Below are 18,828 nucleotides of genomic sequence, written 5' to 3'. Positions count from 1 at the left end.
AAAAAATTAAATTTTTTTAAATAAATATTTTATTTAAATATTTCGTAAACATTTCCCTCTAAGGCTAATTCGAATTGTGGCCGGGTGGATGAGCCTCCTCCTAATTTCCATTACATAGCCATTCAGAGAAACATTTCCCTCTAAGGCTATTTTTTATTTTCTTTCTTACATAGCCACCACTCCAAAACAACATCCTTTACTCTACTTAATACAAATACTTTAAAAAATCTTAATCATACTTACTTTTCCTTTTCACTTTCTCTCCAAAAATACCCTAGCTTCTGTCAAACTTCTTAACATGACGTTAGTATTCGCCGATGAATCCATCATTTTCTTCCTCTCTCCTCCCTCAAAGCTTCCACCGATTAATTTTTTTTTTTCTAAATCAACTCTTAGGGCGGAGCTAGTTAATTTTTATTGAAGAGGTCAAATACTAAGAAGAATAAAAGTTAAAAATTTTTAAAACTAATATATTAAACTTAACCATTAATAATCAAAAAATTTATAATAGATAATAATTTTATATAATATGTAAATCAAAAGAAATAAAAAAAACTTATAATAGTATTTTAGAAAAGTTTTATTCGACGATGATAATATTTTTTTAATATAAACAACTAAATTATTTGTAAAAAACTTATCATTCATTTTGTTTTAAAGTTTTATCTTTCTCAATATAAACAACTAAAAAATTAATGTTGTCAACATCTAATATTTTTATTTATTATATTTAAGTTTGTAATACTAAATATTAAACTATAATACATTAACTATAAATAGTTAAATACGATATACATAATTAATAATTTCTTCTTATATTCAAGATAATTTTCTTTCAACTAAATATAAAACATAAAACACATTAAAAACATATACTCAAGATAATTTTTTTCTTATATAATTAAGATTAATAAAAAATAACATATTAGTGAAATTTTGAACAACAACCAATAATGTAATACTAGAACTTATATTTGAGAATTACATATATATTAATTTTTTAATTTTTAAAAATTAAAATTATTAAAAATAAAATTCACATAACAGAAATAAGAAATCATGACAAGTAAGAGATATAACTTATATAACAAAAAAAAAAAAGAATGTGGTTGATGATTCATAAAAATTTAAAAAAGCAAATCTATAAAAACTTAAAATATATGAACAAATAGAATATAATTAAAAAAAATAAATATAAATAATAATATAAATATAAATAGAAAAAATTAAATAAAAAATTTACCTTTTTATAATTTCATAATATAAGGATAAAAAAAAGAAAAATATGAGTAGAGAAACTTAAAAAATTTAAAAAAATTAAAAATTTGAGTAAAATTGAATGAATTTATAAGGTCATTTTATTATTTTTTTAATTATATTAATTAGTCAATAACAAATTATTTTAGAAAATCATTAAAAGATATAAAATATATAAAAAATTCTAAAAAGTTGGCCCCCATTACAAAGGGACGGTCCGCCCCTGTCAACTCTTGAAAAACTTGAGACTCCCTCACCACCTTTTACCATCGTCGCCTCTCTTCAGTGGCGACGATGGCGACAACTCTCTTTTTTCCTTTCTTTGTCTATTCTCTCTCCTCTCCTTATCCTCCCCATGAATTCCAAAAAACTGATAATATTTAAGTAAAGGCAAATCGAAGTCGTTTGGCCCCGAATTTAAAGAAAAAATTGAGAGGACTTAATTGCCTAAAAGTCAATTAGACCGTCAATTGGAGCAATAACTCAAACCTTACTTCTAATATATATCATAATTATAGATTTCACATATTGATGACTGAAAAGTTTATTTTTATACCCCTGAGTAACTGAAAGTTACTAAAAACTGATCACATGTGACAAGTCCATTCCCATTTACAGGCAAAGGCAAAATCTGGAAAATCAAGAGCAAGTTTTACTTGAAACATTGTCCTTTTTCACTTGCTTTTATCAATGATTGCAGGTGCAGGCTACTTTTGGCGACACTGCAACAAAATCCCCGAAAAAGTCAAATTGGTATATTCTCACTGTCATTTGCCCACTTACAAATTCAATGCAAAATCTATCTATATGTTTCATTTGTAAAAGAAAAAAAAAAACCCAAATTTCATTTAAGAAAATTAATGATCCATGTTAAGTTGACTAAATTAATTAAAATTATATGTTAGGACAATAAATAACTCATTTTTGAAACAACTTATTGTCTCTAACCTTTTTTTTTACCAAAAAACTATGAGGTTTCCAATCCAGGTTAAAGACTAAAGAGCAACAAAATTTTTATACCGTTCTCTCCATGTAAAAAATTACTGCAAAGCTCACCAAACAGTGCACAGAATAGCAAAATTCCCTAGTATGACGCAAGGGTATACGTGTCGCAACGGTGTAACTCACTGAGTGCAAGTAGATTGCGAAAGTGAAAGGCAGGCTTCAATCTGACCGGCACGTGTAGGTTACGAGGTTGCTGTCGCGTTGAGATTCGGCTAAGACGGGGGAGTACAAATTAGAGGGGACCCATAGGCGGTAACCGGTAAAAGTTAGGGCAAGAACACAAACGCACGCTCCCTCGTGTCATGTTTGGTAACGCAGAGGGTAAGGCCGCCAAGGGTGAGTGAGTTTCATAAGAAAAAAAAAAGCACGTTCGTTTTTAAGGAAAAAAAAACTGATGTAAAAAGTATTTTTATTTTTTTTAAAGTACCTTTTTTGTCCTTGTGTTATTCCCCCGACATAGATGATGCAAGTCATAAGTCGATTCTCGAAATTACTTTTTTGGCCCTTTGCTTCTATGACATTACTCTGGTGGTATTATAATATTAAAAAAATACATATAACATTTAGAAAATCTTAAATTATTTTAAAATATTTAAATAAATTATTTTTTGAGTTTTTATATTTTATTTTAGTTTAAATAAGTTATTATGATCAATAATTAATTACTTACTATTAATTAAAATGAAACTTGTTATTTTTTATATCATGCGATGTTAATGTAATATGTTGACTTATCATAATAAATAATGACATTACATGTTAATGTGGTATAATAACGTGATCACATGGTAGACTCATCCTCCATTATGACCAATCATATAACATAAAAAAAACATGTGTCATTTTCACTAATGACATATAGTCAGTCGTTAATTATAAGACTTTATTTGATATAAAATAAAAATTCAAAAGCTTAATTGAATGTAATAGAAAAATGATTTATTTTAAATTTTTTAAATCATTTAAGAACTTTTAAAGTATTGTGCAAAAAAATACTAAAAAAATAGTATAGCTCTAAGTGAGTTCTTATACAATTATTGTATGAGAATAATTCATTCACAATTATTAGAATTAGACCAGACAATGATCTGTTTAAAACTCTAGATTATTGAAACAATGATTCAATTGTTAAGTCATTTTAGTTAATTTCATATAAATAAAAATTATTATAAATAAAATTATATATTATTTAGATATTTTGTATAATTATATAAATGATAATTTATGATTAATATTAGAAACATTCATTATCATTGAAAACTTATCAAAAAAAGAGTTAAGTTTATAAATTTGATTTTACTTTGTAGTTTTGTATAATGTATTTTTATTTTTTAAAATTTTTTAAAAGATATATTTAAATGAAAAATACATATCATCATTTTTTCATAAACCCAATGAATTAATGCGAGTTTATTCAAGTTAAATGTACAAAACAATCAATTAAAGAATGAACTCGAATCGAGGTTCGGCTCACTATGTTGTCCATTTGATTTTGATAATTATTATCTCATTCTTTTGGTAATATTTTTTATTCTAATTAAAAATATATTTGATTACAAATAATAATTTTTATGTATTTTTAGAAGATAATTAATATATGTAATGTATCTTTGATGATACAATCCTAAAAGTACCCAAAAGAAAGTCTTTGAATCAATAAAGTGATCAAAACAATAGATTTTCTATGTTTATATCTTGACATGAATCTATGTTATATCCTCATATATACATTAACTTTATTATCATCATCATAAAAAGAAAGAAAACCTTATGTATGCCTTTTGTTTTGAGCTTATGATTTTCTTCTTCATTGTATTTTGTCCCAAGAGAAGTTAGCTTTTTCTTTTTCACCTTGGTTGCTTTCTTTATCAAAGAGACATTAGCCTAAACAGAGTGCTCATATTTGAAAATATTTTTTTTTCCAATTTTACTTATTTTTATGTTATGATGAAACAAGCACATACGCACTTTGTAATTTCTAATAAAATTTTAGAGGGACTGGCATAAGGTTTTTAAAAATTTACAAGGTGATATTAATTATCAAATTAACAAAAATAAAATTTTAAGCAATAAATAGAATTTGTATAAGGCTTTTAAAACTAAAACATTTAAATAAGAGTAGAACACTAATAAAGGAGGAAGGGCAAAGTTGTCAATCAAAGCCAAAGAGATCTTGGCAAGTGCAAAACCAACAAGGGTACTGATGTAATTATACATATAAACCAACAAATAGTGACTGAAAGAAAAAAAAAAAAAAAAAAACTCTTCAAAAGAAGGGTTTGTTTTTCCTCGCTACCGTCCTCACATACTTGCTCTTCTCTTCTCTTCTCTTCTCTTCTTTGCTCTCCCGCAGAAGAGAGAGAAAAACTTTCGTCTCTTCTCTCTCTTGAAAAACCAATTTTGTTTCTTTATCTCTTTATATTCAAGAACCTTTTTTTTTTGTCCTTCGATATTCAGATTCAGCGTTTTACTATCGCTGAGTTTTTTGCCTTTTCTGATCGGACGGTGGAGATTGAATCTCGCCTGAAAAGATTGAGGTATGCAGCAGGGTGATCAGACGGTGTTGAGCTTAAGACCTGGTGGTGGTCGAGGGGGCAGACTCCTTGGTGGTCCTTCTTCTTCTTCATCATCTTCATCTTCTTCTTCGTTAGCCTTTGGTTCCCTTTCCTCTGATCTTCCTCTATTTCGTCCTCATGGCGGTGCTCCTCCTCCCTTTTCCATTAAGGTTCAATCTTTTTATCCCTTTCTCTTCAAAACCCATATTTCAGTTTTTTTGGATCTAGCCTTTGTGATGTGATCTTTATTGGTTTTGATTGATTTGGGTTGGGTTAGTTTTGCCTTGTAGATATTTTACTGTTGGATTCAGATGGATTTTCTTTTTAAATTGTTCTTGTAACAGCTGTTAGGTAGTGCTTTTTTGCGACTGAATTCTGAGCTAGATTGGATCTTTAGCAACTAGATGTGATTTTATCGTTGCTGTTGTCGATTTGTAATATATGTTTGAGATAAATATTGTTTTTTATTTTTCGTTTGAAAGACTTTAAATTTATACCGTCTTGCTTTTACTAGCAAACTTGGTGTTTGCCAAATTTTTCTTGTTATTAATCATAAGAGAATAGAGTTGGATATTATTAGACCTTTAAAAGGGGAAGAGTATGAATAGCTTTGTCCTAATTCTTGGTGGGGCACTTAGTATGTGTACTTGCTGTAAATATGGACAAAGATAAATATGTAGGCTTTAGGTGGGTATTCTATGAGTTTCTGATTGCCCATAAAGGACCTACAAACATTTAGGATCTTATTTTTAAACAAATGGAGTTGTTCCAGTGAGGAAAGATGATGAACTTGTCCTCTCTGTTGGTCAATCCTCTTAGCTATGTTTCAATGGTTATCTATGGAATATTTTTTGATTTATTGGTGGCGGAATTTGAAAAATCTATAAGCGGGTTTAACTGATTGCCATGTCTCTCTTTAACTACAAATAAAGAAGTTAACATTAAAATTTTAAGTGCATGCGGTCAGTTAAACCCACTTGTGGATTTTTAAACTCTGCTGCTGGTGTGTAAAATAGTAATATATAGTTATATGTGCCACTTGTATTTACTTGTGGATCCTCCTAATTGGAAAGAATAAGTTATATTAATGAGTTGAATTTTATTAAGTGTATGGACTTTTTGCATATTAAGTAACCAAGCCTATATTGAGGATTGTGAGGTGCAAAAGATGTGATCTTTTGATGACCTCCTTATGATACAAAATCTTTGTATTTCAACTATTGTGATGTCTTTTTATTTGGATGTCACTCAGCATTTGTGGAACTTATCTTTTTATTTTTGTTAGATAAATATGTTAATTTTTTGATAACCTTGTTTGGAATTCTCCATATAAGTTCGTAGTAATGATTTAGAGTTTGTGTTTACTTTTATTCCATTGCCTGCTTTATTCTTTAGACAGTGATCTGCATGTTTACATGCTGCATATTGGAATATTGTTGGGTTGTAGAATCTGAAGTTATCAATTGCTTTACTGTTGTAGGCTGGAGACACACGATTTGAGGGTCGTGAACGTGTGCGATACACCCGCGACCAGCTTTTACAGCTTAGGGAGGTAATTGTATAAACTTGTGCTTGGTAGTATACTTTATTTCTGCATCTATTAAAGTATTGTTAAATTTTGCTTCCAAAAACCAACCAAAAAAGAGAGAACATATGCTTTTTATTTGCTTGCAAGGGAGTTGTTCAATGTTGTTTGCACTCTGTTTCAATTATATTGAGTTGAAATAGCACAGTGTCACTTTTTGATTAGTATTTGATATAATCTCTGCTTATGCTGTTTGCCTTCTTTTAGGCTGTAGAAGTTGCCGATGAGATTCTTAAAATAAAACGAGAAATTGAAGCGGAACTCTTTGGTGAAGATCAAAACTGGGGTCGTGGGGAAAGCAATGTAATCTCTAAGTTCTTTTTTGCATTTTATGTTTTATTTGCTTATTTTAGGAGTAATTATTTGTCTTGATTATGTCTGTATTTGCAATTATTTCTGCCAAACCATCCTTATTTGTTAACACTTGTTGATCCATCTTCTAAACTTTTGCTAGCCACCAAATCAGAGTCAGAACCGTTACTCTGAGCCGGACAATCGTGATTGGCGTAACCGTTCAGCACAGTTTCCTTCTGCTGCTGAGGAGAGGTCTTGGGAATCCCTTCGGGATAGAGAATTTGGAAACCGATATGACTCCAGACAGACAGAAGCTAATCAATTTAATCGCCAGGACCAACTCAACTCTCAGTTCTCCCGGGCACAAGTCTCTTCTAACCAAGGGGTAATTGATGTAAAAAGAGTTGAATTCTTTTTGTGTTTTTAAGATTTTTGGCATTAGACATTGAGTTTCCTTTATTGAACCAGGGAGGACCAGCTCCGTCTTTGGTCAAAGCCGAGGTGCCCTGGTCAGCTAGAAGGGGGACTCTTTCTGAGAAGGAGCGTGTTCTAAAGACTGTTAAAGGGTAAAATTTAAAATACGTTTCTTGCATCATTATGTCTGATTTCTATTGACAAACCATAAGGGACTTTGATTTTCTTGATCTTATTCAGGATGTGGTCTTTATTAAGCCCAATGGTGCCCTAGTAATCCATGTAGTAGGAACATTTTTTTTGGTTTCTTACTAAGTTACTGAAATAAGGAATTGCTTTGAACTTCCAACCTTGGATTTTATTATGGCATAACAAGCTCTACAGTTTAGATTTAATATGTTTTTAAGTATGGTTTGTATCTGCAACTTTTAGTTTTCGAAGTTGTTGAATACGAGTTGCACCTTACGTTGAGCAGTGAATTAAGAGAATGTGATAAATTTATTCTTGATACTAATGGCAGTGGTGAAAATTGCATATTCGTTATCTGATCACCTTTACAAGCCATGTCTTCCATTTGTAAATAGCTTGCAAACTTGCAAAGTGTTTTTTCTTTTGTCAAGTTTGCATGATAGGAAGAGGCAATGATTACCTTCCCCGTCCTTTGTGATGAAATTAACTGTGAATGACTGATTTTTCTGAATGGTTCTCTGTTCTCTGTGCAGGATACTGAACAAGCTGACTCCTGAGAAGTATGATCTTCTGAAGGGTCAACTTATTGATTCTGGCATCACATCAGCTGATATCTTGAAGGTTATTCTTTTTTACATTACTGTTAGTCATTTTACATTACTACACATTATTCTGTATGTATGTGTGTGTGTGTGTGTGTGTGTAAACACACACACATGCTATCACACTTTGATTTATATCGTTTTCTTTTTAAGTTACTGCAGTTGTAAGATGAACTCACTGATGGTATCTTTGCAGGGGGTTATTTCTCTAATATTTGAGAAGGCTGTTCTGGAACCCACATTTTGTCCCATGTATGCTCTGTTGTGTTCTGATCTTAATGATAAGCTCCCCTCATTCCCATCTGATGAACCTGGTGGTAAAGAAATCACATTTAAGCGAGTCCTTTTGAATAACTGCCAAGAGGCATTTGAGGGAGCTGACAAGCTTAGGGAAGAAGTGGGGCTGATGACTGCCCCTGAGCAAGAGATGGAGCGTAGGGATAAAGAAAGGATGGTCAAGCTCCGTACTCTAGGTAACATTCGTTTAATTGGTGAGCTTCTGAAGCAGAAAATGGTACCTGAGAAGATAGTCCATCACATTGTGCAGGTTACTTCTTGTCTTTCTGATTAATGGTGCCTGGGTTCATTAGTAACTTATTCTAAACCATTTTTTACCTTTTCTGTCAAACAGGAACTTTTGGGCCATGATACTAAAGCTTGCCCTGCAGAGGAGAATGTTGAAGCCATTTGTCAGTTCTTCAACACTATTGGTAAGCAGCTTGATGAGAGTCCAAAATCACGGCGCATAAATGATATGTACTTCAGCAGACTGAAGGAATTGACTACAAATCCTCAGCTTGCCCCAAGATTGAGATTTATGGTTCGTGATGTTCTTGATCTTCGTGCAAGCAACTGGGTTCCCAGGCGTGAGGAGGTAGCTCATAAATGCCATCCGAATTTTCTGCTTTAGATTAGATAGATGTTGTTGACATGTCCTTGTGAATGGGTTTTAAACTCAATGTCTCCTTATTTTCTTAATTTTTGCAGGTGAAAGCCAAAACAATCACAGAAATCCATTCCGAGGCTGAAAAAAATCTTGGGCTGCGTCCAGGTGTTACTGCAAGTATTAGAAATAGTCGTGTTGTTTCTGGTGGTCCGATGAGTCCTGGTCCTGGTGGTTTTCCTATCACTCGTCCTGGTACTGGGGGTTTGATGCCTGGAATGCCAGGAACTCGAAGAATGCCTGGTATGCCTGGAATGGACAATGATAATTGGGAGGTTCCTAGGAACCGGTCAATGCCAAGGGGTGATGGGTCAGGTGTACTGCCTGGGGGACGTGTCCCATCACCATTAATCAATAAATCAACTTCAATGAATCCAAGGCTGCTACCTCAAGGTAGTGGTGGCCTAATGAGTGGTAGGACAAGTGCCCTGTTGCAGGGCGGTTCAAACCCTCCAGCTCGGCCATCTAACTCTATTTTAGGTGCAGAGCCTGTGGGACAACCTTCTCTTTCTGCCAAACCTGTGCCTGTGGCTGTTTTGTCTCCGGTTCTAGAGAAACCGCCAGCACCGGCTGCAAGTATAAATCCAGATCTACAGAGAAAAACACAGGCGCTATTGGAGGAATATTTTGGTGTTAGGCTGCTGGATGAAGCATTGCAATGTGTGGAGGAACTAAAATCTCCATCATACCACCCTGAGGTTGTGAAAGAAGCCATCTCCATTGCCTTGGAGAAAAGCCCATCCTGTGTTGAGCCGGTTTCAAGACTTCTGGAATACTTACTTATTAAGAAAGTTCTTACACCTAGAGACATAGGGACTGGATGCCTGCTCTATGGTGCCTTGTTGGATGATATTGGCATTGATACGCCAAAAGCACCAAATAATTTTGGAGAAATAATTGGGAAACTTGTTATGGCTGGAGGATTAGATTTTAAGGTGGTGAAGGAAATCCTAAAGAAGATGGAAGATGACAAGTACCAAAAAGCTGTATTTGATGCAACAATGAGGATCATTAGCTCAAATCCTTCGGGGGAAGCTCTGTTGGATGCACAGGCATCCGAGGTTGAGGCCTGTCAGAATCTATCCTAAATTTTGCATGCTACTCTTAGTGTCTGTATTCGCAAGGACTTCTGCTTATCTCCACTTCAATATGATGTCCCCTACGTTTTTCCCCCCTTTTTGAGGCGAGCAACTTGTATTATTTGATAAAGGTGGAGCTGCCAAGGACAGGTAAAATTTTATTGAGTTGTATATTTCTCCGAGGTCATAGCGGTGTGTTTATTGAGAAAAGAAATGAAAACCATAATGCCATGGATTTTGTCCTCGAGTGTGGCTAATACATGCCAGAGTTCTCGGGAAGAGTGGTCACCTGTTTAAGGGATCCAGTTGTTTTTGTATTTGATTAGTTTTTTGATAATTTTTTTTGACTGAGTAATTTAGTTTATTGTTGAACTTAGTCCATAAATCTCAAGTTTTTATCTTATTTACAGTCAAAGTGAAGTCCACTTTGATTTCTATCACTGCATTTATCCGTGCATTCTCACTTTACCAAGTTAAAATAAAACAAAAAAAAAGCATAAATTCATTACGATGTGCTGTCGGAGACTGATTTAGGATGGTAATTTGCATGCTAAATAAAATAAAGTCCTGAAGAAAAATCCATGCAACTCTTGGGTATATCACCTAGTACTAACTGTTGTTGATGGAGCTTAGATTAATGTGATAAATGGTTGTCTTAAATGAATCCAGGAATAGGATATGAGCTTAATAATAATATGTGGTGGCCAAGGGGTAGGCATGTTCCTGGCTGTAATGGAGGCTTGCCGAATGCAAAATAGAGTTAGCTAGGATTATGAGCTTATCTTATCAGCAGCATGGGAGGGGGAGGGGGAGCGGGAGGCGCCGTGTCATGCCAAAAAGATCAATGTCTGCTGTCAATTTTTGGGTTTGAAAGGGGCTTGTCAAATAAAAGTGTTTGTTGACTAAACTTGTACCGCTGTTGATTATATACTTGAATAGTTGTTTCTTCAATCATTGAGCTTGCTATCCCTTCAAGTTTAACTTAACTTACGCTCCACCTATTGGACTTCACCAATCTTGGCTTATCGGACCTTTTCTGCGCCTCTAAATTAATTAACCTTTCAACTTTTTCTTCTTATTTCACCAATGCCTCCATCTGATTATCCCAAGCTCACAACTCTTATCAAGATCAGTTCTTCTAAACTTATAAGTTGATTAAAGAATATGCATAAAGAAGATTTATCGTGGACTAATTTTTAATAAAATCGTTAATGTATTTTTAAGTTTTTGCTGATCTATAGTAGTAATATTGGAGTGAACAAATATTAGTTTTTAGGTATGTCTGTTTTACTTCTTTTTCATATGTCGAGATAAATTGTATTTATAATGATTTAAAAAGTTTTGTAAGCATTTGAGGGAAGGAAAAGTGTTTTCATTTTTGGTATGCTAATAAGTTTCTGTAATTATGTTCGAACATTTATCTAATATTAGCATGAATTTTTTGTTTATAAAATTCATTACTCATTGACTTAGAAATACTTGGAACTAAGAAAGATGAAATTGGACTATTGGGCCACCATAAACCTTGTGAAATGTGAAACAGGCCCAGGTGGGCAGGTCTTTAAAACCAAGTTCCAAAATAATAATAATAAAAAAATCCCAGAATCTTCCCGCGTCTTTTGATTTCGGTAGACAGAAATGTCCGCCGGCGAAAACCGAGCAGCATCAGCAGCAGCGACAGATACTTCAAATGATGAATCGTTAAGGCTAGCCGTAGCCATATCTCTCCTCCGATCAAAGTTTCTCCAGCGCCATCCTCCTCCTTCCCAATCCGACGCTCTTAAATGGAAGCGAAAGGTCTCTATTTCTCTCTTTTCCTTCTAACTACCTCTTTACATTTGCCAATCTCAGCTTCTAATTTCTCTCTCTCTCTCTCTTTGATGGAATTTTTAGGCAAAGGAGCGAAAGCAAGCGATTCTCAGACTCAGAGACGATCTCAAGGAAGCCGAAGGTTCTCCAGTTCTACTCTTTCTCTTCAAAATTTCTTCCTTCCTTTCGGCTGCATTTAGTTTTCTTTGAACATAGGGTTGCGTGAATGTATGTGTTTCTAGATGCTTCGCAATGCGATCTTTTCCCGCAAACTGCTTCTTGCAAGTGCTATTTCTTCGATAAGATGGGGAAATTAAGCCCTAATCGACTTGGAGACGCTTCTGATCGTAGATTCAATGATGTTCTTCGCCGAAGATTTCTCAGACAAGGTTAAATCATTAACATTTTATCAATTATCAGAACTAGCGACGTGTTTTCAATGTTTGTCTAATATATGGCTTCTTTTCTGCTTTGCAGTTCGATTGAGGGAAAGAAGGAAAAGAGCTGCTTCATCTCTAAAAGGGCGTGTTTTAGGTGCATTTATAAAACCTTTCTGGACCCTTTGTAACTAATCTGGCTTCCTTCTTATGCTTTAAATTTTTGTGATTCAATCTATTTTTCTTGGGGCACCACGATCATATGGCAATATAAGGTTCAATCTTGTATCTTATTTGATTTAGATGATCAACTCACTTTAATGTTTATTTTACTGGGATAAGAAAGTATGAAGTGAATGAATTTCATTATTACAAAAAGTTAGTAGAATTACTATGCATGGGCTATTAACATCAAGTACCGCCCGTTTATGCCATTTATAGCATATTTGGTTTGTGAAATGGAATATTGTAGAATTGGAATATAATCATTTCATTCATAGAGTGGGATTGGAATGGAATAGGTATTTTATAGTTTGTATCATGATCATAGAGTAGATTAGTAGTTTTTTTGTTTGAACATTATGAATATACCAAAAGAGATGGTGTTCTTTTATTTTAATGGAACTATTAACAGGACTTCTGTTTATAACTGCAGGCTGTAATGATGAAGATCAAGCAGAGCAGCTTAAGGCTTCAATTGATTTTCTTGTGGAGCTTTGTGATACAAGTTCTCCTGTAAAGTGCCTTTTTTACCTTCTGGTTTTTGTTTGTCACTCTAAGAGATGTAAATCCATAGTGTGGTTTCTTCTTTTCTTCTTATTTATACCTTTTCTGTAGGTTCAAGAATCTAAATTCGAAAATTGGTCTCACCAAGCTGTGGAATTCATTTTAGGTAATCATGACATGGTATCATTCATTGGAGCTTATGTAAAATCTTTCACAATAGAAATTCAATTCATGAACTGTTTCTTCAAAAGACTGTATATCTAGGGGTATACAACATATTTTTTTTTTTTAAACTTAGGTGTACAACATGTTGAATATCAAATTCAGATGGAGATATCTCAATCCCATGGTTGTTTAAACGTACTGATAACTTCCACATCTTGTTGGTGACAAGAAGTGAACTGTAGGATTGATGTAGGCAAGATCAACAAAAGGAATGCCTAACCTATTTAATTGTGGCTGCTTTTGGTATAAGGTGTTTTTTTGAATACCATAATGTAAACTGCGATTAGTTCCCATGAGTACTTGCCTAATGTCATTTCCTGTTTTTAGATTGTGGGACAGTCTTTGGATTTTGATCTAAGGCAGCTTTTATGTTCTACTAGAAAAAAAGGTTAGAATGGAGTTTTTTAATTCCAGGATAGTTGTGACTTAAGCCTTTTGGTGTATTTTCTCTTGTTACTGAATAACTTACGATTTTCCTTTATTAGATTTTGCCATTTGTGCGGGTTGATCCTGTTTTTAACAAATCAGAAAAGAATTAAAAGCCTAATAAAACTGGTAGCATTGGCCATATTACTGTAGAAGACCTTGCCTGCTTACCATATTAAATGGTTGAAGCCCACATGGCATGAAATTCAGGTTGGTTAGAAAGCAGGGGAGAAAAAATTGATATTGTCTTTTAATGTATCTTATCTCATTCTGAAGTAGATGAAATGCTTTTCTGATTTAGACATCCCTGACTAATGTATATCTGAGTGAGGCAATGGTTCCACACTGATTTTGGTGATTAAGTTACTTTGAAGCCAAGTTAAGTTTATGAACCCGTACAAATGGCATCAGCAGTGTGAGAAAAGGCAGATGATATAGACAGGACTGCACATGAAGGATGTTTGGAAGGTGATTGACCTAAAAATCAAATTCAAAGAACAAAAATATAAATATGTTTTTACCTTTACCGTCTTGTACAAGTTGAAGTTGTTCTGAGGCAGGAGAAATGAGAACTGTTGGTCCGACTGAATAGAAAATAAGACTTAAGTCACTCAGATTAAGCTTAGTGGAAACTAGCAGAAATTGCAATGTTTGCTAGTATTTGAGAAAGAAAGTTAAGAACAGAAAAGATTGTTTCTCTGATGTAAACTAGTGGTTATTCAGCATTGTTGAATCTGAAAGCTTGTTTGACATGGAAGATAAATGAATAAACTGTTGATTTCCATATTTTCTTTATCCTCGTTTCCCTTAGTTTCTTCCAGTATTTATTGTGTTGCAATGCGGGCCTTTTCTCGGCTTGCTATACTGATTTGAGCATCCTGACTGTCTGTGTGCTTTTCCTCTTCCTCTTTCATGTGTTTTCTTTAGTGGCATTGAAGAATCTATTATCGACGGGAAGGAACTTGGAATCCATCGAAGGAGTTGTTAGCAGCTTAATTATGCGTTTGGTTAGACTGATGTCTTCTCCCTCAAGAGGAGATGGTAAATATTCTGTTGTGGTTGGAATTTGTTTAGATTTGTTGTAAGTTTGTGGTGTTAAACATTTATGTCTTCGATAAACAGAAAATTTTTTTCTTGTGCTTAATTGTTTACATCAGCATCTACTGATTACAGAAGCGAGATGCTAATGTGTGTTTGCCTTTCGTCACCATCAATTTTCTCTCCTTTCAGTCAGTTATTTATTTTTGTTTTCAACATGCTATTTCAGAGGCACATCACAGTGACACCAATTCCCAGTTCTACATTCAACATTTGCTCCGTAAGCTTGGGTGTGAACCCTACATTGGACAGCGTGTAATACTTTCAGTTTCTCAAAGAATATCTGTACTCGCAGAAAGTTTACTATTCTCAGATCCATTTGATGAAAATTTTCCTGCTATGCATGACTGCATGTTTGTAATGTAAGTATTTCCTAGTTATCCAATCGTTTATGTTCTTTTCTCTAAATTTTCAACTTTGATTAACTGCAGCTCATTAGTTATAGTTTGACAAGAGCAATCATTAGTTACAGTTATTTAAAATTAGGACGCAGGACAATCTTGTAAGAATTTTTTGGATTGCTTATCGCTTCAGTCTTTGTCCTTGGCCTTTTTTGTTTTGCTGTATGTTTTCTCTTTTCCTTAGCATCATGCTCTGGTGCGTGTGCATATGTGTGTGTCTGTACTACTTTTTTTTTTGTGAGAAAATAGCATTATGCTCTGTTTTAAAAACCGCAATTTTTATATCTCTTCTTGCTGCAGAGTTGCATTTTGCATCTTGTGCTTTGTTTTGTTCCCTTTCTATCTGCTGGAATAGTTATCTCCTAATATTCAAATTTAGAGATTTCCACCAGAATTATTGCACAAGAGTTATGGTTTTATGTACTGCATTGAGTTTCTAGCAATTGAGGAGAAGGCACAGGAGCTTGGAAACTTGTTTTAAGTCATTAAGTTTGCCTCAGAAGGATATTTAGATTGCTGAATGTCAGTCGAATCTGAGGATGGATCCTCCATATGTCCAGTATAACATTGAAATATGGCAAAATTTGTGTCATTTTTTTGAAATTTCGAAGACATGAAATTTCATGGATATTGACCTCCACTTTGATATTTTTGAGGATGTTTGATGAAATGACAAAAAAGTAGGAAAAAGTTATTGAAGCCCCTTGAAACACGATATTTCAAGAAATATTAGGAGATTCTTATCGAATGTTTATTTATTTATTTATTTTTGGATAAACGCTTGTTTCTTACGTAGATATATGCAGTCTTATTCCTACTTTGATTAACTTGAACCCATAATGTCTGAGTCACGAGCAAGCAAACCTTATTATTGTGCCCAACAAGGTTGAAATGCTTCAGTTTCATATTTTAAGCATTCATTCATCCTAGTCTGGATCTGTTGATAATATAAAGGATGCTGGAGTGAGTGTTATCCATTGACAGCATGGATAAATTGCTTTTCTGTGAGGTAGATTTGAATACTACCCAAAATTTTTTTACCATGTTCATTTAGAAAGGAGTTCATTTCATGCTGTGCTATTGTTAACAAATTTCATGGTAACATATTTGTTTCTTGTGCTAAATATACCAGCTTCTGTGCTGTTTAATAAGCTTTAGGTGAATTGTATGCAACCTCAGCAAGCTGCTTGTGTAAATAACTTGAGATTTTATGCTATACTTTTAAGTCTCTGGTATTGCATATGGATTTCCTCCGTGTAATATGAGTAGCTCAGTTTTATCTGTTTCTCTGGGTGGCAGGATCCAGCTTATTGAGTTTTTGGTATCAGACTACCTGTTAACCTGGTCAACAAATGAAGGCTTTGACAATAGTATGCATTGCCAAATTTTTCTGCTCATGGTTATTTATACTGTTGTGGTCCTATTACTTCACCATGCTTGCTTCCTCGGTTCCAATGTAACATACCACTTAGGCGTACATATATGGTTTCTGGGATTGATGTAGTATTTTGCACAGCATGCATGTACCGAACATGAGATGTCAGCACATTTTGCATATGATAACGCACACAATCCTTGCATTTTGCATGCATTGCTCATTGGTCATTGCATATGGTATGGTTTGCCCCAAGAGAAGCAAACTCTTAAGGTAGGCTTATATTTGAAGTTTTGTCTCTGTCCACATCCCTTACTCATTTTTAGAACTTTGTAATTTCTTTGGTTCTGAACAGTCTCTTTTAAGCCCCTGCCTACTTCCCTTCTAACATAGAAAAGTAAATAGCAGTATGCATTGATTGTGAATAGCTGCAAAAAGATATTAATTTCACATTCACCCTTGTTCAAATTAGCGAAAAAGTTTCAGTAAATATGAAACTAGCATCAAAATCTTGATTACTATTATTTACTGCTAATTAGAGACACTATGTTCTTACGATACTACAGTAACGTTATTATCGTCTATTCATCCATCTAATGTCTATGGTTGAGGTGAATGGTAAAGTTGCTGGGCTGCACTGACCATTAGGGAATGATAAATGACAATGACATTGCAGTTCTTTTTGAAGAGTGGGTGACATCACTTGTCCAGGCACGGAAAGCTGTTGAAGTTCTAGAGAGCAGAAATGGGCTGTATGTGGTGTACATTGATCGAGTCACGGGAGAATTGGCTAAACTCGTGGGTCAGGTTCCATTGTTGCAGAAGCTCAATTCAGATATTTTTGATGCCCTTTTCCGTTAGGGTATCTGCAATGGGAGTCACATGCCTGAAAATGCTTCAAACTTTTTTGGTTCTAGTTCTGGGATAGCAAACTGTAAACCATGCTTAAAATGGAAAACAAGTTTCAAGCGTTTTATCCCCTTGAGCACTTTTGCATTTTAAATGGAACGAGAATAGCATCTCTTTGGTCTTTGCTCAGTTTGAAAATTGGTGATAGAATAAAGTATGGGATTTGCGACTTTGCCTCAAATTTACGTACAGGTTTTAAGCCAGGGTCGTAGCGGCTGAAGCTTCAAGGTAGTGGTACCTCAGCGCGTCTCTTAGGCGGCTGCGTGTGTCAGCGTGGTTGACTGCTTGAATTTCATACCGTGTTGGAAAACCATTTTACCTGTGAGACTAGTATGATTCTAACTTCTGAATTATTTCTGCGCTGCATCATTACTTTGAATATAGTGAATTAAAACATATCAAGTGTTTTTAGAGTTCTTTTCTTTGGTAATATCTTTTCGTTATTTTTTTTCCACACGATATGGAAGAAGTTTCAGATTGCTTCTTGTCCAAGTTCATTATATCATGATGAGACTATTGTTTGATGTTTAGATCAGCATTTTACATATTTTTTTTGTTATATACCTGCGTGCTACCTTGTTTTACAAAAAATAAAAATTAAAACATTTTTATTTTAGCATTGCAAACACAAGCTTTTGAATTTAAATAAAACGAAACTAGTTTGTAATAGATTTGACAATTTGTGTTTGTATATTTTAATTATATTGTGTAGATATATAATATTAATAGTTATACAGGTAAATATGAAGACGATACGATTAATTAAACATATCAAGATTCATATTATATACGATTATATATACATTTATTAAATGTGTAACATGACTTTTATTAAACGAATTGGATTAAATTTTATATAACATAATATTATTTATAATTCTTTTAAACAATAAACATTATTAAATTAAAATATATACAATTCCAAATAAAATATAAACTTATCATTTAACTTTAAAACTAATAATCATAAAAATAATTATGATAAAACAATAATATTCCTCAAACGTAATAAAACTACCATCATCATCAAGAATACTAAAATCTACCACTATAATCATCAACCATAATAAAAAGTAGAGTATAGATGATGAACATTGAGCCATGGATCCTAAACTGTCATGCAGAGGATAGTTGTCGCAACGAAATCTAAAACTTGGCTTGGTTGGAACGATGGCAAAGGAGGAGCAAAAGAAAAAGTTTTAATGCAAATGATTAAGCTGCAAAGTAAGAAAGTGATTATGGAAAAGTAACCGCTTGGTTAATTTTTTTTTTTCATCTTTCTCCTTTTTAATCCTTACCAAGTAAAAACAAAACATTAACGGTGTTATTGTTCATGGCTGCATTGGTCATCCACCAACTGTGTTGCGAGAGTGCATATTGGCCTGCCAAATACTACTATTACTACTTAGAATATGAGAGTTCAAATTTGACAGCCGACAATATATAATGGCAGACTAATCATCACAATTAAAGAATTCTTTGTACAAACAGGGTAAAACCCATAAACTTTCACTATATTTATGTTTTACTATTACTTTTTTCTTTATTATAATTTATTA

The 18,828-nt window shown here is 33.6% G+C and overlaps 2 protein-coding genes and 1 non-coding gene across 5 annotated transcripts; all 3 read left to right on the top strand.

Moving 5' to 3' along the window:
• Nucleotides 1-4,556: 4,556 nt before the first annotated feature.
• Nucleotides 4,557-10,363, top strand: EIFISO4G1 (MIF4G domain-containing protein / MA3 domain-containing protein). The gene is made up of 9 exons (XM_018127802.2): nucleotides 4,557-4,987; nucleotides 6,298-6,369; nucleotides 6,610-6,705; nucleotides 6,857-7,081; nucleotides 7,165-7,262; nucleotides 7,833-7,920; nucleotides 8,098-8,448; nucleotides 8,533-8,775; nucleotides 8,889-10,363. The coding sequence occupies exons 1-9, from the start codon at nucleotides 4,802-4,804 to the stop codon at nucleotides 9,930-9,932; spliced, it is 2,403 nt and encodes an 800-aa protein (XP_017983291.2). The 5' UTR covers nucleotides 4,557-4,801; the 3' UTR covers nucleotides 9,933-10,363.
• LOC148760685 (small nucleolar RNA snoR103) lies at nucleotides 5,450-5,554 on the top strand. Its single transcript, XR_016028702.1, has one exon. It is a non-coding gene; the product is annotated as a small nucleolar RNA snoR103 (small nucleolar RNA).
• A 1,119-nt stretch (nucleotides 10,364-11,482) lies between the features above and the next one.
• MPS1 (multipolar spindle 1) lies at nucleotides 11,483-17,685 on the top strand. Of its 3 annotated transcripts, none has more exons than XR_016028223.1 (10): nucleotides 11,483-11,720; nucleotides 11,817-11,874; nucleotides 11,975-12,121; nucleotides 12,210-12,266; nucleotides 12,765-12,844; nucleotides 12,947-13,001; nucleotides 14,414-14,527; nucleotides 14,754-14,839; nucleotides 16,285-16,355; nucleotides 17,037-17,174. XR_016028223.1 is itself a non-coding variant. In XM_007013787.3 (10 exons), exons 1-10 carry the CDS (start codon nucleotides 11,562-11,564, stop codon nucleotides 17,219-17,221), a joined length of 1,119 nt encoding a protein of 372 aa, XP_007013849.3. In that variant the 5' UTR covers nucleotides 11,490-11,561; the 3' UTR covers nucleotides 17,222-17,685. The 3 variants fall into 3 exon arrangements, 2 of the variants coding, with proteins under 2 accessions (XP_088665596.1, XP_007013849.3); XM_007013787.3 differs by having other exon boundaries at nucleotides 11,490-11,720; nucleotides 14,754-14,946; nucleotides 17,037-17,685; XM_088809470.1 differs by lacking the exon at nucleotides 16,285-16,355 and having other exon boundaries at nucleotides 14,754-14,946.
• Nucleotides 17,686-18,828: the final 1,143 nt, after the last annotated feature.

Source organism: Theobroma cacao, chromosome 9, assembly GCF_053813885.1.
Source record: "Theobroma cacao isolate CCN51 chromosome 9, ASM5381388v1, whole genome shotgun sequence".
Classification (NCBI taxonomy): domain Eukaryota; kingdom Viridiplantae; phylum Streptophyta; class Magnoliopsida; order Malvales; family Malvaceae; genus Theobroma; species Theobroma cacao.
This window is presented reverse-complemented; position numbering and strand designations above follow the sequence as displayed.